General features: G+C 52.5%; 8 protein-coding genes across 8 annotated transcripts; all 8 read right to left on the bottom strand.

Annotated features, from left to right (window-relative positions):
* Positions 1 to 477: 477 nt before the first annotated feature.
* A1O5_01894 (uncharacterized protein) lies at positions 478 to 5,034 on the bottom strand (the record flags this gene model as incomplete). The annotated part of the gene is made up of 1 exon (XM_007742510.1): positions 478 to 5,034. The coding sequence occupies one exon, from the start codon at positions 5,032 to 5,034 to the stop codon at positions 478 to 480; it is 4,557 nt and encodes a 1,518-aa protein (XP_007740700.1).
* A 1,497-nt stretch (positions 5,035 to 6,531) lies between these two features.
* A1O5_01893 (uncharacterized protein) lies at positions 6,532 to 7,292 on the bottom strand (the record flags this gene model as incomplete). The annotated part of the gene is made up of 4 exons (XM_007742509.1): positions 6,532 to 6,832; positions 6,895 to 6,987; positions 7,177 to 7,192; positions 7,256 to 7,292. 4 exons carry the CDS (start codon positions 7,290 to 7,292, stop codon positions 6,532 to 6,534), a joined length of 447 nt encoding a protein of 148 aa, XP_007740699.1.
* Positions 7,293 to 8,414: 1,122 nt separating this feature from the next.
* A1O5_01892 (nuclear transport factor 2) lies at positions 8,415 to 9,095 on the bottom strand (the record flags this gene model as incomplete). The annotated part of the gene is made up of 5 exons (XM_007742508.1): positions 8,415 to 8,525; positions 8,605 to 8,706; positions 8,781 to 8,852; positions 8,949 to 9,013; positions 9,071 to 9,095. Coding segments are annotated over 5 exons (375 nt in total), but the record flags the coding sequence as incomplete, so codon positions are not given.
* A 1,110-nt stretch (positions 9,096 to 10,205) lies between these two features.
* Positions 10,206 to 12,017, bottom strand: A1O5_01891 (uncharacterized protein; the record flags this gene model as incomplete). The annotated part of the gene is made up of 1 exon (XM_007742507.1): positions 10,206 to 12,017. The coding sequence occupies one exon, from the start codon at positions 12,015 to 12,017 to the stop codon at positions 10,206 to 10,208; it is 1,812 nt and encodes a 603-aa protein (XP_007740697.1).
* Positions 12,018 to 13,718: 1,701 nt separating this feature from the next.
* Positions 13,719 to 15,297, bottom strand: A1O5_01890 (hydroxymethylglutaryl-CoA synthase; the record flags this gene model as incomplete). The annotated part of the gene is made up of 4 exons (XM_007742506.1): positions 13,719 to 14,763; positions 14,821 to 15,022; positions 15,075 to 15,177; positions 15,238 to 15,297. 4 exons carry the CDS (start codon positions 15,295 to 15,297, stop codon positions 13,719 to 13,721), a joined length of 1,410 nt encoding a protein of 469 aa, XP_007740696.1.
* Positions 15,298 to 16,334: 1,037 nt separating this feature from the next.
* A1O5_01889 (uncharacterized protein) lies at positions 16,335 to 17,332 on the bottom strand (the record flags this gene model as incomplete). Its single annotated transcript, XM_007742505.1, has 2 exons — positions 16,335 to 17,167; positions 17,245 to 17,332. The coding sequence occupies 2 exons, from the start codon at positions 17,330 to 17,332 to the stop codon at positions 16,335 to 16,337; spliced, it is 921 nt and encodes a 306-aa protein (XP_007740695.1).
* A 560-nt stretch (positions 17,333 to 17,892) lies between these two features.
* On the bottom strand, positions 17,893 to 18,515 carry A1O5_01888 (uncharacterized protein; the record flags this gene model as incomplete). The annotated part of the gene is made up of 3 exons (XM_007742504.1): positions 17,893 to 18,155; positions 18,214 to 18,306; positions 18,365 to 18,515. 3 exons carry the CDS (start codon positions 18,513 to 18,515, stop codon positions 17,893 to 17,895), a joined length of 507 nt encoding a protein of 168 aa, XP_007740694.1.
* Positions 18,516 to 20,629: 2,114 nt separating this feature from the next.
* On the bottom strand, positions 20,630 to 21,519 carry A1O5_01887 (uncharacterized protein; the record flags this gene model as incomplete). Its single annotated transcript, XM_007742503.1, has 2 exons — positions 20,630 to 21,183; positions 21,234 to 21,519. The coding sequence occupies 2 exons, from the start codon at positions 21,517 to 21,519 to the stop codon at positions 20,630 to 20,632; spliced, it is 840 nt and encodes a 279-aa protein (XP_007740693.1).
* Positions 21,520 to 21,620: the final 101 nt, after the last annotated feature.

Here is a 21,620-nt window from a genome sequence, read left to right as displayed (position 1 = left end):
ACGCCCGAAGGCTGCCTCTCTGCAGCCGCTTTGAGATCAGAAGCTGATGTTCGTGGTGGATTTCTCGAAGAAGGACCAAGGATCCTCGGAGCGTGTTAGGGAGCCCAGGAGCCCAGGTCCGCATCCACATCACGTGATAACACGTTTTCTAAGGTTCATTTGCGTGTGAACATCCCACACCATGCATCGCTCATTTGAGAGGGAGAGAAGAGAAAGAGAAAGGAATGAAATGAAACCAGAATAGGCCCTTGAAAACGAAAGTGAAAAAGGTCTCGATGAAATTCCAGTGCCAGTGCCGATAGTATATAGTGCTAGGGTATCGTGCCACCACCCCAAACCTCCTATGTAACCTGAAACTCCATATATGAATCGTCATGACTTGTGACCAACCTGAAAAGAAATCCGTAGTTTACAAACAAGGGTGGCAAAAGGAAGAAGAGCCGCCTAGTCAGCTTTATCAAGTGAGTCTCAATCAATCTATGCTTCACCACCCACAGGACTCCGCCTCCCTGCCATTGTTGACGGGCCTGGTCCTCCTCCGTCGTGGTGGAAGGGCTGGCCCGTTCGACCCGTTTCGGGCACATACACCCCCGGCGAAGGCTCTCTAGGCATATTCATCATCTGCCCTCCTCTTGCTTCTATCGCCCCGGGCTCAGGGCTCGGTCCACTCATACTCGCACCTCTCGAACGGCCTCCAAATCTTGAATACTCGCCCCTGCCATCCCTATCGCCGCCTCTCATCATAAAATCGCTGAACCCAGTTCCCTCGGGTCTCCTTTCCCCCAGCTCCCAGTCTTGATCATCTGCCCCATCGGCGCGAGCACCGATATCCACGCCAAATCTTCGTCTTTTGCCCACGAGTCGCCGCTCGCGCCACCAGCCCATGCTGTAGCGTTTCCCGCCGAAAACGGTTTCGAACTGGGAGGCGGGCATCCATTCCGCGCCGTCGGGAATGACCTGTTGGCGCTCGTCGGTTTCATCGCCATTTTCGTCTGGACCTGCATGAATTGATTCGGGTCTGTTACCATCGTCATGCCCAAATGACCGTCGACGGCGTTTCCCACAGCATTCGCATAGTCCATCGTCGGCGCTATGGCACAAATCGCTGCCCGCGAGGAGGGACATGGTCCCTGCCATGGAGCACGGGTTACATGGGAGGACGCGCTGGAATTTCGTGGTTAGCCACGCTGATGCGGCCAAAACCGTCATGATGCCGAGGAGGGTTTGGAGGATAAGCTTGCTGTCTTTATCCTGGACGAGCCGCGGAGTATCGACTGTAGTGGGGGAGGTTATTGTCGAAGAAGTTTGGCGTCGAAGAAGGCGGGACGAAGTGCTCAGACTGTTCAAGGGTCCGCGCATGTTTGCGGAAATGGCTTGCGCCATGTAAATACGATAGAACCTGTTTATTGCGTCGATGAGGACATCTTGGTTGTCTGGGCCAGCTAGCGTTGCTGGGTCGTGGGGTTCAGAACCGTTGATAATGGCTTGGAAGAAGATGTCAAATGTATTTGTAGTCGAAGGGTTGGTCGCGGGTGTCCCGCCCTCGCCGTTAAACACAGTCATCTCTTGAGCGAGATTGTTCTGGATGCGGAAGTCGAATGTCTTCACCCCGCTGCTATTGCTGAGTGGATTGTCGTGGAGGAAGATGCTGCTCTCGACCACTGCTGGTGGATGACTCGAATCAATGATTGTACTGTTGGGTAGCAACGTGACATTTGCGTCGAGGCCTTGGATTTCTTGATAGCACACCATTGTGGTCACTTGGCTTCTGTCCGTGCTGTCCAGCTGGAAATGGCCAAAAGTGAAAGCCAAACTCGGGCAGCCAACTGGTGGATTGTCACTTATGTATTGACCACGATTCTCGCCATAGTTGCCGTATGTCGTCGCATTCTCTCCAAACAAAAGATCTAATTGAGCACCGGCAAATGTTCCCTTCCCACCTGGAGGCAGTTCGAAATTATTTTCGTAAAGAACAAAGTCATCTGTGCCTTTCGAGCCGCCAAGCTGACAAGAGTCCGGAAGCGCTGCTCTGGCGGTGATGAATGCTTGGTCCGTTGCGTATGCGCTGTCGGTTCCTGCCTTTTCTGTGGATAGGGAGAAAGAGTCGCTGGCAAGAACGTCGCATTTGAGATTTGCGCGAACAGCCGGGAGCAGGTGGGATGACGATCCAGATACCGTCGTTAGTGTATCCTTTGTCAGAGCGGAGTTGTTCAGGGACAGCTTCGGAAAAACGAGTCCCTCGTATGTGAATTGAGGGTAGCTGAAATTCTGGTGCATGATCAGACTGGTAATGGCCGCCGCTCCATTGTCATTAGAGAAGCTGTTTGGCCACTGAAGGTCGAAAGAGTCAACTTGAGTAAGCGAAATACTCGCCCCGTCAACTGTGTAATGCTGGACGTAGTACAGGCCTGAAGCAATCACTGCCAGAAGACTAGCAAGCGCAGCTGCGATGATGCTCAACATAGCCCCGAGGCTCCGCGTCCTCAGAGCCTGTAAGAATGCGGATGGAGGTGATCTTCCAAGAATGTTGTTGAGTACCGATCTTCTGTGAATGGCATTGCCTGCTGCCAGGTTGTTCCAGGGAGTGAACAACGCCACATTGAAATCAAGCATGTTGACAAATGCTGCCAAAATAAGCATTACGAGACCTGGGATATAGTGGCTGTAAATCTCCGTCCATTTGTCGTCCGCCACGGTGTAAAACCCATTATGATCGTCAGAATGCCGTTGAATGAGCTCCAACGCCGCAATGAGGCCCAGGGGGAGAATCAAGGTGAGTGTCAAGACCGGAAATGTTGCCGTGATCGGCACCCACCATTTAATATCCATAGTCAGCTTGGTGGTCGGTTCGTCTGGCTCACCTTCTGAGGTGACGATCTTGAAACTCCTCGTCCCAGAATCCGTCGTGGCAATTGCCGTACCAAATTCGAAACCTGCCAACGCTGATTTTTGATTTGCATAGCTCGGTGCGCCTTGCTTTCGCAGCAGTCGATCTAGCTCGGTACTTCTGGTCAGCATCGTCGCCATCGCCGCAATAGAGCTTGGATCGCGTGGAACAACCGCTCTGGGGGCGATGAAAATCAAGGCGACACAGAAAAAGAACAGCAATCCAGATGCCGAAGCCATCGTCCACACAGAAACATCATTGACTCGAAGCCTTCGTTCTTGACGTGTCACCTTTCCTCCATCCACATCGGCGTCGTCCGCGGCTCTTAAGACTTGATGAGCATATTGAGATAAAAGGCCTTTGGACGTATCCTGAGCAGCTGATATCATCGCGTCCGGGTTAATCAAAGTGTCGATATTCTGGGAGCCCCGCGTCAAAGCCATGAGCGTAAATATGGCGCTTGAGTCGGAAATAGTGTCATCGTTGATCGTGTCGCCAAAGAGAACTTGCGCCGCAATCGAAGCCTGCGTAAGGACAATGGTGGCATTCCAATTCGAAAATCCCGAAAGAGTGCTATTCCTTGCCCCATCCTTCAACGTGATTGATACGGCGTTATTACTCGCGAGTAGCCGGGTGTTGTTAGTAATCTCGGCCCTGGTCATCGAATACGAAGGAGTGCAGAACACGTTCGTCAGATTGTTCAGCGTCCTGGAAACGTCACTCGCAATGACAAACGAACCCCCCGCGAGGTCAGTGGCGTTGTCAAATAGTGTCTGCTGGTAACGGATGTCGGTAATCGTGAATAACAACCCTTGTGGGCCGTTTGAACCAGGTACACTAGCATTTGCGGTTCCACAGAAGACCTGCTGCATAGTGCCTGTAACCTGACGCTTCGGGAGAATTTCAGTGTACGGATTGTCCGCTGGCACGGAAACTGAAGAAAGCTGACTGCATACATCGCCCGCATTGATGGTGAAGGTGATATTGCTCGAAGTGGCGAATGCGCTCGCTGAGTTGGTGTCGTTCACGATCCGTGGAGTTCCCAACTGCACATTCAAAGTTTTGCATGTCATAGTCGGCACAAAGGCATCGACTTCGCCGGAAATTGTTGTATCGTCGCCGATCGGGGTATCCGAACTGACTGTCAAGGCACTGTATGCCAGATCAAACCTAACGCCATTTTCCAAAGGCACACCCTGGGCCATACTACCATAGTACGCATACACCGGCTGAGCCGGGAAAGCCGAAGAAGTGAGTGCGGCGTTCGGGTCGAAAGAATCCGCGTTGAATCCCCTGGCCCGCACGGTCGCGCCCTTTTGAGTCACTTGTGTTGGGAGAGCAACCAACAACCCAGTCGCAAAGACGGTGACAACTTTTAATAACATGAACCCGGTGATTGAAGCAATGACGGCGAAATGACTGTTTTTGAAGGCTTCAAGTAACGACACAAGCTGAAAATTCGAAATATAATCGACCAACAGGCTTTCAGACGGCTTTATCGGTCCGTCTTGGAGAGCGTCGTAGGGCATGGCCAGCTTCGATTGGTGGTCAACCATTCTCCAAGCGGCCACGACAATAACGACAATGACAGTAGGCGTGTAGGTCCAGGCATCATGGTTCGTTCCCTGGTCAACGTGGAAGCCATCGTTCTGTTCATCAAAGTGCCAAAGGAGGACTAGGACGATCAGAAAGGCGGCAAAAACGAGGGCGAAGAGGCCCAGAAACCACCGCTTCAACCAGATGGGAGTCCATAGAGTCGGCATCGGCCCTGGGGAAGGGAGTAGATAGCCATCGTCAGTGACGGCGGCCGAGTGCGGCCGAAGCCTGATGGACTCGGGTTCGTCTTCCTCTGGGACGGGGGAGATGGGGACATATTGACGAACTTCTGGTCTTTGTGAGAATCTCGGCGCATACTGTCTGATGACGGGCGGAGCGTGTATTGAGGGAAATCGGCTGGGGACTGGTGCCTGTAGTTGAGCAGAAGACTGTGCGGACTGAAATTCTGGCGAGGGCTGTCGAGGTTCTGGCAATAGTCGCTCGGAGCTGTCGTCTCGGTCTCGGACGGCGGCCTCAGCAACTTGAGCACGGCGCTCAGCTTCGGTGATGGGAACATTGAGATATGCGCTGGGTCGACTGTCTTCTTCCATGATTCAGGCCCGAAGCGTACGGCGACATTGTCGAAGAAGTGCTGCTCGGGCTAATTCATCGTTCCTTTTGTCTTTTCCTTTTTTGGCGGGGGCTTTCCGGTACGTAAATAAAGAGTTGAGAGGTGTCAGTTTTTTTTGTCACCGAAAAGAGAGGATGTTTCGATGATTTTTTGATTTGTTTTTCAGGCCAGAAATCCGAAGTTGCCCTTCGAGTCCAAGGACAAGCAAGGAAACGAGGGACGCCGGACAAGACAAAGGGACCTTGCCTCGTACACAGGCTTCGACGATTGAACACGGACGCCTCAGCCGCAAAGCAAATGAAAAGAATAGCACACGGAGGGTTGGGAGGTCTGGGCTGGGCACCGCTGGGGGGCCCGATGCACTCGACAAAGCAGCCCAAGACCAAGACCAAGCAAGACGAAACAGCACCAACACAGCCTTCATCTCGCCTTAGAAACTGGGCTGCCCAAGCTGCTTCGGGTCTAGCACGCCACCTGAGCCTTGTTCTCTCGCGGCTCGCCGCGCCCTCAGCCTCTTATCATCCCAACCCCAGAGATTCCAGGGACGCCGTGATGGGCTCGGCAAGCCACAGGAACCCAGATCATGGGTTCTCCGTGCTCACTGCTTACTACCCAGTACTGCTGTTCAGCTCTTCCATGCCCACCAGCCGCATGGTCGGTGCCACCCTTGCCCTTGGACTGCGCCTTCCCCGGCGATTCATTGACTGGAGGAATCCACAAGTGTGAACGGAGTATGTACAGAGTCAGTAGTGCCGCTTCCCATCCAATGTTCCGGTCGATCGCGATCCGATCTCCTCGCCCACAAGAGGCATAGCACCTGACGAGGACGTGCTATGTGAACATGATGGATGACGCGAAAAAAAGATGGGGGATCTGTGGCGGTGGATATGGTGTTTTTGGGTCTTTTAGACATGGCACCCCCTCGAGCCCCGTTGCCCGTCTCCCTTGTCTAGATTGTCGATCCACGGCAGGGCGCTGTTGACGCGGGAACTCGTCCAGGTGCGCGCCAAAAGGCAAAACGAAGCAACCGTAAGCTGCATTGCATATGTACGCAGTCGAGCTTATGATATCTTGCTCAGGCGGCATCGGACCATCAGCAGCAGCGAATAATCCTTCCTTTCTTCCTTCATCCCTTCCGACTCTTGGCGAACACATAGTCTCAAGGCTGATACCATACGAGTAGATGAAGTTCAAGACGGATTCGATGCTAGTTTGATTCCTACTCATAGACCTAAGTGACTATCCAGCCTCCTGCAGTGTGCGCATTGTAAACCACCATCATAAAATTCCGTGGAGCTCTACGTGAAAACTCTCCGCCAGGTCATCCAAATGCCATTTCCATGGACTCCGTACTCCTTGCGCTCGAACATTCTGTGTCCAGGCGCGCCGCTAGAAGTACACCATTGTCAAATCACTTTTGGTTCCGCCAAACTCGACAAGCCGGGGACGGGGAGAAAGAAAGGCGGACCAAGGCTTCTTAGACAATCATCTGGGCCACTCCCCGACCACCAAGCGTCGTGCTGCCCACAAATTCCTGCTGTTTCAACCCCGCCAGTGCATAGCAACCTGCTGCGAGGGCCAACACCACGGCGGCAGCAATCAAGCTGCTGGGATCCACAATGATGCTCAGCCATTGAACCAGAGACATGACGCCGTAGATCGCGGCACGCATGTAGTTGGTGGTGAAGCGTTTGATAAAGGCATCGAATTTGGCGGATGTAGGGCAGATACGTAGTAAGAGCGGGATTTCGATGAATATCAGAACGAGGGAGGAGCAACTGCAGCGATCAAAGGTCAACCTTTCGTACATCCGGATGATCGGGGCCCGTGGGGGACGCACAGTAGTATGATGCTGAAGAGGATGAGCAGGTTAAAGTGAAAGATGTTGGCGATACCCAAGGCAAGCCCAAGGATGATGGATAGCACTCCGAGCCTGTTATTGATTCACCAGTCAGCTTTCTCATCCCTGTCTTTCAGCCACCTCATAATTGTTCTCCGGGATCCGTTCAACTCGATGTGTGGAAAGCATAGGTATCTCCCCAGTCATGTTCTGCAGCGCAAAGGCTCACAGGGAAGGCATCGTTGGCGGCCACACATGGAACGAGAGGGAATGAATTCTCACCATTGCCCGTAGATGCCTGCGGTCAGCTGTCAGCTCTGATCTGGTGCAGTTGCGGGTATCAGCAGAAAGAAAGACTCACTGAAGTTGCGCATTTTGAGTTCGTCCATGAGCGCCATGGTGGATTCTCTCTTTCAATGACACTGGGGGGCGGTTCAAGTTGAGAAAGTCGGAGAGGACAGATGTGGCACAACGGCACTGTTTCAATGCAGCTGGACTATGGAACGCTTTCGATGTGAGACGTTTGTCGCTGAAGCGATGTCGGCCTCAATCGTGACTTGGATTGTATGTTGTGATCGAAAAGTTTGAGGTTTACAGCGTACTGGCTCGAGGAATGAAGCGAACACGTTGTCGCGAAGATGTCTGAGCTGGATCAAAAGTTGTCGATGGATGACGGGCACCGCTGGCGTTGGTGTTGGCGTTGGCGTTGGCGAGATGTTGTGGCAGGTGCAGAGAGGCAGGGGTGCGTCCGGTGCACCTAAACTAGCCGCAAGCCAGAGACTCCGAGGAACCTAGCGCAGGGCAAGACAGTTAATGGGGCTTTCTGAGGGTCTGTCCGACGCTTACGAGGTAACCAGTGCTTGCCAGTGCCTGTGCGCCGTATGTAGCGAGGTAGGTATTCGTACCTCGTAGACACTCGAATCCAAATCGACGGGGCCGGGTTTTTCTATCCCAGGCTTTACAGACAATTCCAGGGCTCACTCCTTTACAGGGCCCTTTTATGGGTGCAGAGCGGAATACAGTAGCCTGGACCTCGCACAGCCGAAGCTGCGCATGGGTGGCGCCATCAGCACCAGCGCCAGCGCCAGCACTCGTAATACTCCGTATTGTCCGCCAGTGCGTCTCGGACCGCGAAACAAGAACATTAGGCCACTCAGGCAGCGCGAAAGTGATTGGAAGCAGGAATGATGGCAGCCTTCAGCCTTGTCGGAATGTCTTCTGCACCGGCACGTGCATACCGAAGTACTTGTTGTTGGTGGTTGCGTCCCTTCTATCATCGTGCTGCCTTCTCCCCTGCTTGCTCAATGACCATCTTTGTGTGGTTTACAATCGCTACAGCCTCCTTCCCATCCAAGCTGCGCCATCTGCTATGCATGTCGGCCCGTCGTGTGCCTCTGTTCGATACCACCCTTGCAGAATATCAGAACCTGCACCACACCCCCTTGCTGCTGATTCATCTATCCGCTTGCGGCATACACCACTGTCGCCATCTGTTAGCCTTTTCGACCTCTGCCTGATAATTTCCGATTCCACCTACATCTAAAGACGTCGTTGAACACGAAGTAACTGCCGGCCTCGGGCTGCAGGTTGAAGGTCTGGACGTAGCTCATCGGGTGTTGTTGATCATCGACCTGTTTGTGTAGTGTCCATCAGAGACCACGCCGCCACGACTTCGACGCAGAGGCTAAGCCTTCAATGTGGCACACCTACCAGCAATGCACCAGTTACCATGACCAAGATGCCTCCTTGCTCGTTGGACGGCTGCGCATCCGTCGTGTCGACCCGATGTAGGACTTTTTGGAATGGTAGATTCTGCAACAGGCCACTCCGTCAGTCGCCCTTGGACATGGGAACAATTGATCGCTGAAAAGCTTAGATTTACGCACCGTCAGCTTTTCAAGAATAGGCTGTGTCCCCATGAACTGGTCTTTCTCGAAGGTAAGCATGGACTTGTCTCTCTGTGCCCTCGCTGGTGTGTCAGAAAACGTCAAGCTCTTCCTCTCCCTTCCCGGCTCAAGACATATCTACACCAGGGCGCGTAGTTGCAAACGTACGTAGAGGGCTGCCAACTGTGTGCGATCCGTGTCGAAGGTCTTGTAGTAGAACTCGACGAATTGCTCTGTGTCGCATTAGGCATGTCTGCGTCCTAGGCTTTCTCAGGAACAAGGAGGCTCACGGGCGATTGCTTGGAAGTCTGCCGGAGTTCATTTCTGTTAGTTGCTATCATGGTAAGGACATCAACTCGCGCCTCCGATGAGGCAAGCGGCAGACGAGGCTTTTGTGACTCGACACATACCTCCCATCTTGACTGAAAATCGGCGATATCTGCGAAACAGAAACTCTCGATGGTTTTAGGGGATCGGGAGCAACTAGAACTCGTCTGTTCTGTGCGGGTATTGCTACGGGAGCAACAGTGGACGGTGTCTTCAAGAGAACAGATGGGTTGATGGGTGCTTGTTTGACCCCGCGGGCCTAGTTGCCTGTTACCGCCAGGGTGGAAATTGTGTCACCAGCGCAACCTGCCCACCGCAGAACCCACCAGCCTGATCCGCCAAGAAAATTTCTACGTGAACGATATTACTCCGTCCTCGTCGTGTCCAATTTCTTCCCCCCTGCACTTTCTTCGAACTCCTTTCATCCTCCATCCTTCTACTCTAATACCGAACATTCTCGCATTCCGATTCTGCCATTGCATACCTGTTACAAGTACTTGTTCCACGGTCGCACCGCCTTTGTTTGGAGTTTTCCGACCACATCTCTGGTAAGCAGCCTTCTCAGCTTCCTCTTGCTCCCTTTCTTTTCCTTTCCTATCTGCTTTGGGGGGAAGATCTCCGATGATTTTGACCTTTATGCTCAAACGATAACTGACGAGACGGATCCGGCCATGTCAAGCCGTCCGTCGGTGACTTCAAAAATTATGTCAAGTCTCAACAGTATGAGGAGCCATCCAGCTATTGCGCGATTCGAGTCGTTTCTCGTTCAAGCTTAATTCCAAGAATCCCTGCTGACGTATTTCGACCTGTTGATACAGGCACTCGACAGGCACCCCCAAGGGATATATTTACTCCAGGCTTTCCCAGAGCCTGCAAAGAAATGGAATCTTGTACCAGAGTTTGTGAACTTTTACATGAATATATTTAATTACCAAGTTTGCAATACCGCGATTTCGAGTTTAGATCTCGAGGACCTTAATGCGTCGAGCTCATCACCTGGATGGCATCGCTTGTAAAACCCCTGCCCAGATACAGAATCCCTCACATCGTTCATAATCACGTTCATAGTTTCTCTCCAGGAATCACTAGAGAACAGTATTATCGTCTCTTTCCCCCTCTTCCGCTACCACGTTCACCGCGCTCCCCTTCCCTCTTGTGCCACGGGTCGCAAGGCCACACCCACCCTCTAACCGTCCTCGCCTCCCTTTTTTCCCCCATCTGCGGCTCTGGAATCCACTTATCTTTGCCGTCCTTCCCCAGCTCCTCAGCATCGCCATCCTCATCGCCCGAAAGAAGACTGCCGCCATTTCCACCATCCCAGACTCTTTGTCTAGTCAACGTTCCAGGACCGCCAACATCCATGAAGCTGCCTGGTTGGCCCGGCAAAGGCGTCGCTTTGGCAAGCATAAGCAGATAGTACAGAGCCAAAGTGACAGTCATGTCAACTTCTGCATCGGACGCGTTCCCTTTGCAAGCAAAGGTCTTGGTCTCCACTGCTTCCGCGACTTCCAGGTAGCCGAAGTACGGCTGGCCACGGTTGTCGCAGCCGGCGCGGACACAGACCAGTTCGATCTCTGTGATAATGAAGCCGTACCGACAGCTATGGTCTCGCATGCATTTCTGCAGATGCGCCAGAGTACGTAGGTACTCGACCTTGCGGGCAGGGCCTTCACGACGCATGCCTGTGTTCCAGCGGTCGAAAGACCGGACTAAGCCGACCACGCGGCCTCGCGGGAGTCCGGAGAGAATGCGATCATTGTCGCTCGGGTAGTTGGCAAGAAAAGTGGGGATATTGGCGGAGTTAGCACTGAGCCCTGAGCTAGTCGGGGTTGGAGTTGGGTAAAGGGCAACAGAGTTATTACCAAGCGACAGTCTCGTGGCAGCGTTGACCTTAGGGAAGTAGATCTTGGAGATCAGATTGGCAAGGTCGACTTCCGAAGCAGGTGTCACAGTGTTTGCGTTGGCACTGATAGGTGGTAGACAAGCTTTATCGTGTTCGAAGTTAAGTAGGGTCAGAAGATCAGGGATAGCAGACATAGTCTGAAGCGAAAACGAATTCCAGGGTCGGATGTTGCGCACATCCCACCAAAAGTGGTTTGTGAGGCCACGACCTGTCTGGAATGTGAGGTGCCGAACTAGGTTGATTGGTTGTGTTGGCTGGGTCAAGTAGCTGAGCATACTGATCGTAGAGATAGGTGGCAGCATGGGAGGAGGACTCATAGAGCAAGGTCTTGAAATGGTATCAAGATCAATTGGCATGTCAAAGGTACCCTCCAGGTTGATCATTGGCGGCTCGGGCATAGGAGCTTTGGTATATGGCATGTAGTTGGTGGCGAAGAGGTCTGGGGACGGGGTTTGTTGATCATGAGACACATAGACAGGCATTTGGCGGTAAGTAGGATAGCCAAAACGATTCAGAACATCGCTGTTAATGCTGGAGGCAGAGGTAGAGCGAGAATGAGTCCTGACAGGCACACTGAGCTGTGCCTTGGCCAATCCAGGAGAGGGATTGAGCGAGTTCGATCGCGAGTGAGGCGCGTTCGAGACCGGTGAAATCATCGGCGTACACTCAACAGGCTCAGTCACACTCCTATACATAGGCGGTCGGGCATGCTTGGAATTGTTGATGACGGATGACGAGGTCCTTCGGTGGATGGGTGGTCGATGAGCGAATGGGGGCTCCAGGGAGGAGTCCTGAGTCCTGATCTTGGGGAGCAACGTCGGGCCATGCTGACGGAGAACTGGTGATCGACTTGGAGTTGTATTACAAGTAGTAATTAACGACTCGGGCGACGTGTCGACCGCACAGGATGACGATCGAGACACATTCCGAATATGACCGTGCCGACCGGCAGCACCAGCAGCCTCTGGAGGCGTAAGTGGTCTATAGTAGTAAGGTGCCAATGACATTCTGAAAGACTCTATCAGTTTACATGGGTCAAAGCCAGGCAGCGTCGTGGAAGACAACTCACCTATTGTAACTTTTTGGTTGAGTCGGAGCAAAAGTAGTGGTCAGCGAGAAGCCAGCTTCTCAGTGTGGAGACGAGAACCCAAAGAACAAAGGAAAGGTACGAGAGAAAAGGCAGATGGGACTACCAATAGCAGACAGACTGACTCTTCAGTCTTGCAACTTGAAAGAATGAAAGGCTCAGAGCTCTTGGGAGGGAGAAGGACCAGGTATAAATGGGTTGGGTGTATGCGACCGAAAGAGACCGACATGAAGCCCGACCAACAGTGTCCTGCAGGTCATTACCCACCTGAAACGTGGAGCAGGAGAATCAAGCTGGCAAGGAAACAAACACGACTGACACGGTGTTCGAGAATCCGATCATGGGTAACCAGCGACGGCCAGTATCGCCTGCCGACCGCGAAGCGTGGAGCGTGGTACGCGCCAGAGGCATGGAAACATTCGGGCCCATCTGCAGCTATTTTGGGCGGCAGACGTGTGGCCTGAGGCTGCGGGTTTGCTCAGATCGAGTGTAACAAGGCTCCGGGCGATTCCACCATGTCTTACGAGGCAATCTATGTCGGCGCTTGCTCAGTTATTTCGAGAGATGAGCATCCTTGCGACTTGGCGGCTGTTCGACAAATTCAGTAGAATAGACGGCACCAGCGGCAGTCTGAAGAGACGAGAGATTGCCGGGAATTTGCAGAGGCGTAGCTGAAGCGCAGTGAGAGAACCCCGCAGAATTTCCTGCCATCTTTTCCCTCAGATTTCGGGCGCTTGGAAATTCTATAGCCGTGTAAGGAGTCTCATTGGTGGTGCAGTTGGCGCGCGATGCAAAAAATACCAGCGGATGGAGAAAAGAAGGTGGCGCAGCAGAGTCAGAGATGTCGAAGGACTAGGAGGCAGGTTTGCCGAAGTCGAGTTCACGTGTCCCACGTCGCGCAGGCCACCCGCGCAAGCCCGCGTCACCGCCTCGTCACCACGCGCGAAAATGGCACGAGGTCACCTGCACCAACTGTAGATATCATGCATTACCTCCTCACTACTGCAACCAGCTGCAGTAGCTCCACCACGAACGACACACGAACACTGAACGACTATGACACCAACCAAGTACTTCTCTTATCCCAACCTCCTCGTTTACATGCACATTGCCTTGTTCTGCATCTCTTAGTGTCCTTCAAACGTTGCTCCTCCGTCCTCTGTGGCCTCCAACGTCTTCCAGAATCGAGCCGTGTTTCATCTTGCCCACGGTCGGTGCGAAACAGGTCAACGTATTGGCCAACTCGAGGCTGAGTTGCAATGCATGCCATGGTAGCCGCATTGCACTAGACTGACAATGCACAGCGGTAGTTTCGGGATGCTTTGGATCTGCGACAACGCTTCGTGATCATTCGCTTTTGCTTCTCTGCTGATCGATTATTGCTCAGGTGAGTTCCTGCCTCCCAGGAAGTCAGAAGCGTATCTCCTCCATATGTACAAGTGTATGCAAGGCCCAACACCGTCTGCAGGCCTGATCCAATCAACCGTCCATTTGCAACGCCCCTCTCCCTCTATCATAAGACTGGTCTATCGCGTCCACCAATGCAAGTCCGGGCCCCGAACCTGAAACGCAATGTCTGGTGCGAGAATGATACGAATCCCTGCTCTGCTGCTGACCGCAATTATGCCTTGACTTCATATTTCCGTCGGAACATGTCGTCGACCTCGGTCAAGTAGTATGTACCCGGCACAAGATGCTCGACATTACCAAGCGGCTTGAAATCCTTCTTGAGATGGGCCTTCTCTCGGAGCATGCACATCTCGTCATACACTTCAGGTGCGACAACCCGTCGGGCGTCTAATCGTTTCTGAAGATTGAGCTTCTCGGCCATTTCTGTGGTGTCTCCAACAACCTTGAGGCTAAACATCGAGCTAGCGAGACCACTGCCGTAGCTGAAGACCCCAACTCTCTTGCCATAGAACGTCTTCGGGGCAATGTTGCTGATCAACCCCACAAGCCCGCCGTAGACGCTGCCGCAGTACATGTTGCCACACATGGTGGCCACTTGGATGGCAGGCTGCACTCGTTCGGCAAAGCGCTTCTTCGTCAAAGCCATGAACGTCTTCTCAACAGTTTTGTCTGTCAGAGATGCCTGGTAGTCCAGATCTCGCAACTCGGGCGCAACCTCCTTGAATTGGGGATGACTTGGATCTTCGAGGAAATCATTGTAGAGCAGACGAGCGTACGATTTGGAGACAAGCTTGCAGGTGGGAGCGTGGAAGGCCATGTAATCGAACCGGTCCATAGGGGCCTTGTCGTCCTCTTCCTTGTGCACGCCATTTCCATTCATGTGCGCATGTCCATTGACACCATTGACCTGTGACTTGATTGCTCTCTCCCGGGCATTGTATGCTCTGTAGCATGCGTCAACGGCCTCGGTATAGCATCGCAGGGAAAATTGGCCATCAACATAAGGATATTCGCTGGTGAGATCAGGCTTATAGAAATCGTAGGCGTGGGTGATGTAGGAACCTCGGAGACCAGCCTCGAAAGCAATGGGTGCATCAGGACCGATCAACATGGCCACGCAACCAGCGCCACCAGTGGGACGAGCATTTCCTTTCTTGTAAAGGGCAATGTCACCGGCAACCACGATAGCATCCCTTCCATCCCATGCAGATGATTCGATCCAGTTCAGAGAGTTGAAGACTGCATTTGTACCGCCACTGCAACCAGTCAGCAACGTGAGCTCTGCTGTAGTGCAGAGGTGCTCCACAACTTACTAGCAAGCGTTGTAAGAGTCGACGCCCTCAACATTGAAGTTGCCCGACTCTTGGAACAGCTGCATCAATACTGACTTCACACTTTTGCTCTTGTCCAACATGGTCTCTGTGCCGACTTCGAGCCTCCCAACATTTTTGAGGTCAATCGAGTACTTTGAGATCAGGCTCGTCAAAGTGGTAAGGGCAATGGAATAGATGTCTACTCGTGAATTAGTCGAGGGTCGAGGGCTTCTCAAACTAAATTTGCCGCTCACCTTCCCTGTCGTCGCAGAAGGACATTCTAGTCTGTCCGAGACCAATCGTGTATTTGCCAGCCGACACGCCGTCGAACTTCTCCAAATCAGCTTGATCGACACACTAGGAATGGATTAGCACCTGGCCAGCTCCAAAGTCTGGTTCGTTCAACTCTCGCCATACCTGATTTGGGAAGTAGATTTCAATGGCTTTGATGCCGATGTTGTGAGGTCGTGAAGCCATGACGACTTGCGGTATTGGGTTCAGAATGACAAGGTTCTTCAAGTTGTCCTATTCGAGATATGCCGTGGTTAAGAGAGAGAGGACTCGGAGGGTCGATGTATTCACTGAACGGTAAATGAGGCGGTGAGGCGGGGAGGAGACCAAAGTCAGATATCGAGGAGCGTGAGAATGTACTATTTTTGTGGGGGGCCGCAAATAGGAAGGAAGGTAGCTGCACGGATTGCGCAGGAATGTCTCCTTGTTTGCTGACTTGACAAAGGGTACAAGGTATGTAGACTTGGGAGTGAGAGCAGAAAGAAACAGGTAGAGAAATGTGAACAGTGCTTGCGGTGAGATGCTTTTGTAGCAAACCAAGCAAAAGTCCTGTATCGGAGTACCTGCACTTGGAAATGATGGCAGATGATGGCCACAAATTTTGACAGGCGAAAACTGCAAGCCCTGTTGCCCTGCTTGGGAGCAAGGGGAGTTGGGGGGAGTCCAGCAGAAACTAGGAGGCCACCAAGGCCCTTTAAGCACGATTAGGTTCCAGCCTAGTGCTTAGCTCGTGCCTAAAGGTCTCCCTGCGAGCCAATGGTCTGGGCCTGTTTGCGGGCGGTGTGGGTGAGGCGTTGGGCTTGTGGTGGGATGATCCGGGAACTGGAAAGCAGACTGGGTGTTCCTGCATGATGCCACCACGGCCATCCACTACCATCCACTACCACACCTTACAACCAAGAAGGCTCGACGGGCAATTTCTGGCGTGTGCAGGGTCGCCCAGCGGAAAGATCGTTCTACACGGAAGTGTCAACTCCGGTATGATCCATCCCCTGAATCGAGGGCATGAACTTGGGTCAGGTCTGCGGGTCAAATCTCTTCTGTTCGATTGTGGCTGTCAAGGATGTGATGCCACTTGATTTCGTATCGTCCCAGCAATGACTCCGCGTGCAGTCCTCCCATATCGTTATAGCCTTGTGATCGTAACTTTACCAGCCCAGCGCGCCATCCTATCTATGCCTCTAGCGATCTATCTGCCTGATGCCGTGTTGCTCATTTCCAGCCTAATATGATGCAGGCATAACACTGAGCCGTCCACCGTCCGTGACAACAACACATCCGTTGATGTATGCACCCGCTCTCGAGCAAAGCCACAGGATGACTCCCGCCATGTCCTGCTCATCACCTGTTCTGGTCGCGGGTACGACCTCGCTGCTGAAAGTGCCCTCGACATTGTGAATCTCTGTCTTCCCTTGAGCCTGGTACATTCCATGCGTCATTGGGGAATAGTAGAGACCTGGGGCGATCACATTCACCCTGATATCGTAGGGCACGAGTGCAGTCGCCAGCTGTTTTGAGAGAAACATGACCCCGGATTTGCTAGCACCATAGCTCAGGTTACCTAGAGGCTTGCGATTAAATCCTCCAATAGACCCGGTGGTGATGATCTGCGGACGAGGGGTGAAGTTGTCCTTTGTCGGAGCAGGTCTCTTCTTGTTGGCCGCATCCAGAAGGGGGAGGAATGCTGCAATCGTGAAATGGACGCCAGTAATGTTGATGGCGTATGTCTGCGTCACTTCCTCTGGCTCGGGCTTCCACATATTCTTTGCCAGTTCCTCAAGGGATACAGGCTTCTGGTTGGAATCTAGCGTCGGCACTGACGGCCCAGATATCCCGCTGTTTGCGACAAGGACGTCGATGGAATCGACCTCCGCCTGGACCTTTTCAAAGCACTGTTGTAGCGAGTCCTTCGAGGTCACGTCTCCAGCTAAGGGGATGATAGTGCCGCCGGGGACAGAGTTGGCAGTCTCCATCAAGCTGTCTTCACGGCGACCGATGATGAAGACTTTGGAGGCCCCATTGACCGCCAGTGCTCTTGCCATCATCCGACCGAGGCCTAGAGAAAGGGTTAACGGTGGTGGGCCGATCGAGTTGGTGGAAATCGACAGAGAGCTAAATGGGAGTGTACTGTACCTGAACCACCGCCGGTGATCACGGCAACAAGGCCTTTGACATTGAACAGGTTTCCTGCTTCGATCTGGGGGATATCGGCAGTAGACATCTTGGTACGAGCGGTAAGAACGTTCGAAAAAGGATGCAGGCTGTTTTAATATGGGGGGAAGACGCGCAGACGGGACTTTAATTCTCCTGGCCTCGAAGAAATATATGGTGATTGCAGCAATTAGCAATCAAGCAGATTATTGATTATTCGATGTAGAGATGGGTGTTGGTGGTATTGACGCACGGTCGGACAACCTCCGTCCGAAGGAAGTGACAGACGGAGTAGTTCGGTCGTTCTGACCGAGCAGGCGACAAGCGATTCAATCAATCTCTTGGGTGGTCAAGCACCAATTTCATTTTGTCTTCATCCTCCTTCATACGCTCGAGACTTTGCACTCTTAGCCTGTGGTGATTGGCTGCTAGTTGCTATAGGATGGGGTGAAAGTGCATTCAATGACAATATCAGACGAGCGATCCCGCGAGTCTGCAGGTCTTCTACAACAACAATCGCATAATCGGGTGAGTCTATGACGGCCTGCAAGACGAAGAACCTTACCAAATCCGTCACGTTGCGTGAGCATGACTCCGGTCACCGCAATGTATCTCACAAGTCCCTCCTCTTTAATGCTTTCCAAGACCCAGCTTGCCCTTGAGCCTCTGGAGCCCTTTGGCTGGCTCGTAGCTCTCTCCACGATCACCACTTGTTTGTGCGTGAGAGCCATCCGGTAATGTGCCGGGGCTCACATCGCGCTCGGAAGCACGGCGTCTTGCTGGAGCACTCGATGGGTTGGTCTGTGCGTCAGCAGCTTTAGTCGAGGCAGTCTTCGGCGCTGTCAAAGCGCTTGAGGGTGAGGTATTCGTCGGCTGCGAAGAGGGAGTGTTCTCTGCCATCACAACGGCTCAGCATGCAGATTCTGGATAAGGGGTGCATGCCGATTATACCTGCTGCGTTCCCCTGATCGTATGGCTCGGTCGCAGTGCCTTTGCCCTGCACGCCTGAAAGAGGTTCTTGGTCTGATCGGACAGCAACATTCTCTGCATCATCCAGCCATTCAGCAAACGTCGTGGAGCAGTGCATTGATCGGCTGCTTACCTGGTGCGTTTCCTTGATCGTACGGTTGATCCAGTGTCCCTTTGCCTTGGATGCCTGAGGGCGGTTCTTCGCCCGATTGTGGAGCATTGGCACCCATGACTCTGTCTTTCGCGTCAGTGATTGTTTGGTGGATGCTGTCAATGGCGGCCATTGTTGACCAGAGTAGCTTTGTAAAAAGAGAATCGAAGGCGAAGTGTACAGGCGCAATGCGAAAACAGCGTGGAAAGGGTCAGTCAGTATGCGACTGGTGGAGGACTAAGTGAGAGGCAGACTATTATCCTACAAAGTAAGCCTCACGGCCGCCGCATGCCAGTCTTATCAGCGCTGCAGCCAGCTCGCTTGCTCTCGCCCGCCTTGACACCCTGAATCTCGGCGACTTGCATCCATCGGCATGATGAGTTCAAGGCGCAAGGGCGGCTAAGTCCCATGCTACGCTATGTACGTCATGCATCCCGCACGTGGACGCGGGCTGTGGGAACGTCATACTTACAGTAGCAACACGCTCTTCGCTCTTCAGAAGTGTCGTGGGGTGGTGGCACTAATAGCACAGTAAACTAGCAAGGCTCCTCTGGTGCCTCTGGCAGCAAGCTGGTCCGGAAAGGATTCAGACCCATGTGCATGGCACGTCCCACATGATTGAATGAGTTGCTCGTGTTGCCAATTAGCGATTGGCTTCCAACCGTGTTGACACTCCATGCATGGAGAGGTCAAGGCTGAATGCCAAGGTCACTTAAGGTTCTTCCAGTTGGCTGCGACTCACGTTCATTTTTGTCCGTTCTTTTCGTAAGAAGCTGATATGGCCTTCTTTCTCACCCTGGACTCAACGGAGCCGCAGAAGGAGATATTCCAACACAACGTGGCGAGGTGCTCGGTGGGTTGCAGGGAAAATTCCCGCCGAATTTGGCGGTCAGTGCCGCCGCTTTTGCGAGGCTTCTTTCCATGCCAAGATTTCACTCCTGGTCCCTTCCCACCAAGACACCAGTCTCCATCCTGCTCGGCCGTTACTCCCCTCTCCGAGTGACTTGCCTTCTCGTGCACCACCCAACCATGCAACTATCACTGGGGACCAGAAACAGTCCTCCTTCGGAAATAGTAAGGGATCCGTCCAACTGCTCGAAAACCGTGGGTGCCTTTGACTACGCTACCCTAGCTATGGCGCCTTGAGGTCCTAGAGGGACGGCGCTTCTGGATTCCCTCACTGCCCCAGAGAGAACGTTGTTCGACCTTTATAGAATTGACTCGAACCGCGTCCCTTCTCTCATCTTGTCTCCCGTATTCTAGCGGCTCAACCTGACTTTGATATCGACTAGACGTTGAGAGTCTTATCGTTTTACTTTTCGCGAAGAATTTCACCTCCAAGCTTCCTATCCTACTTATTAGTGACGGCTTCATATTAACTACCACTATTGGTAGAAGGAAGGAGTTTGAAAAAGGAGGATCTTCCCGAAGGCGGTATGGCCGTACAGCCTCTTACCCGAAGGCCAGCAGCTCGATATTCGGCCGAGCATTATCGACAATATCGTCAATAACTTACTGAGAATAGTACTATGAACAAATCATATAGAGACTCTACGAAAGAAACACTCGAGGAGCGATAAAGAAGTGGAGACGATAATGGCGTACACTGTATTGAACCTACTAAGGGGAGCCGTTACTAGCTCGTCGGCTGGAAGAAAGCTTGACTGAAGAGAACTTGCTGAACCTATACAATAAGGTGACGGATAACCTGGAGGTGGTTGTTCGGTGCATTCTGGAGCAGTACATCCCTGTCCTTCTTCACCCAGGTCGTACACATGGCTATTGATTTCGGAGATGGACAAAGAGAAAGTTGGATTCGAATATTTATATGGAATGGGATGCGTTTGCCACATCGACGAGTAGTCACGCTCTAGAGTGACGCAAGGTTCTCACGCCAATAAGGGAAGGCTTCAATGGAGTCTTGGACGGACGTGGTATATGGCGGTTGGCTTCTGAAAATGCCTCTAGGTGTCACAAAGCTAACCTCGTTTGCAAACTATCTTTACCGGAAGTCAGAGCAGGATGGGACCATGATGAAGATGATATACTACCCTGGAAGACAAAGCCAAAAGCCAACAGTATCTCAACCCTGTAGAAGAGCAAGCTCTCGAGAGATATCTGATGCGAATGTCTGATATCTGATACCCTGTTCCGATCAAGTGTATCCGTTCGTTTACATACCTTCATTATTGCGCATCAACGCTCCGCGACGGCCGTAACGATCAAGCCTCCTCCAGACAGCATCCATCAGCTTTGCCCCGTACTTGTTCCGACGAAAACCACGAGAACAGCAGCATACGTCGCTGTCGCCGAGATAGTATCCTTATTATCCGTCTCAAACACTAGACTCAACGCTAACGCAAATAATACCACCGCCACGCATACAGTAATAAGGGTCTTCGTCAACGACGGCTGGAATACCATCACCATCATTGGCACCACAAGCGCACACCCGCCAAATGTCCCGATGATGAAGCGCGCTGTGGAATCCACAAAAGGAGAATAAATATCGGGCGCCCGCCCGGACGAGTAAACGTCTGGGCGTGCGCGTCGCTCGGATTCGGTCCAGGAGAGGCGGTTGGGGAGAAACTTGCGCAGGAGTTCTCGGATGCCGTCGCGGTTTTGGACGGTGCGTTTTTGGAGGGTCCGGTAGAATGTGTTGTAGGGGATGTTCCTTGAGCCAGGGAACGGGTTGGCAAGTTCCGGAAAGCTACCTTCGAGAGCGATGCGCTTTTGATTGCGGTATATGCGTGGTGGCGTGTTGAGCTCGGTGATGTATTGGAAGTCTCGGATTGCGTTAGCTGATTCGATGTCAGCTGGTGACCGTTTCAGTCATCGATTGATCGTGTACCGTAGTGCTGTAGCGTTTTCCTGAGCAGTGTCATCTGCTTCTTGCTTGTGGTTCCGTTCTTTTCTATGTTGGCCTTGATGAGAACGAGTTGATTGAGCAAATGTGTTAGATTCATGGCATGTAGCTTCTTGAACTCGCCCAAGGCAGGCTCAATCTCGTCCTGCTCGAGCTTGGTGTGCTCGCCCAACTTCCGCCAGTAATCCTCTCCCAATGTCACCGGGCCCGTATCATCCGGCTCATCGTCGGGCAAGACAAGGCTGATGGGAGTTTGAACCTTACTGTTCATCGCCGGTGCCATCCTAAATTGATCGAGATGCAATTCTAAGGAAGTATCAGACAAAACAAATTGTAAAAGGTCCACTAAATGACGATGTCTGTATTGCTTGC

This window comes from Cladophialophora psammophila (assembly GCF_000585535.1).
Source record: "Cladophialophora psammophila CBS 110553 chromosome Unknown aczJe-supercont1.2, whole genome shotgun sequence".
Lineage (NCBI taxonomy): Eukaryota > Fungi > Ascomycota > Eurotiomycetes > Chaetothyriales > Herpotrichiellaceae > Cladophialophora > Cladophialophora psammophila.
This window is presented reverse-complemented; position numbering and strand designations above follow the sequence as displayed.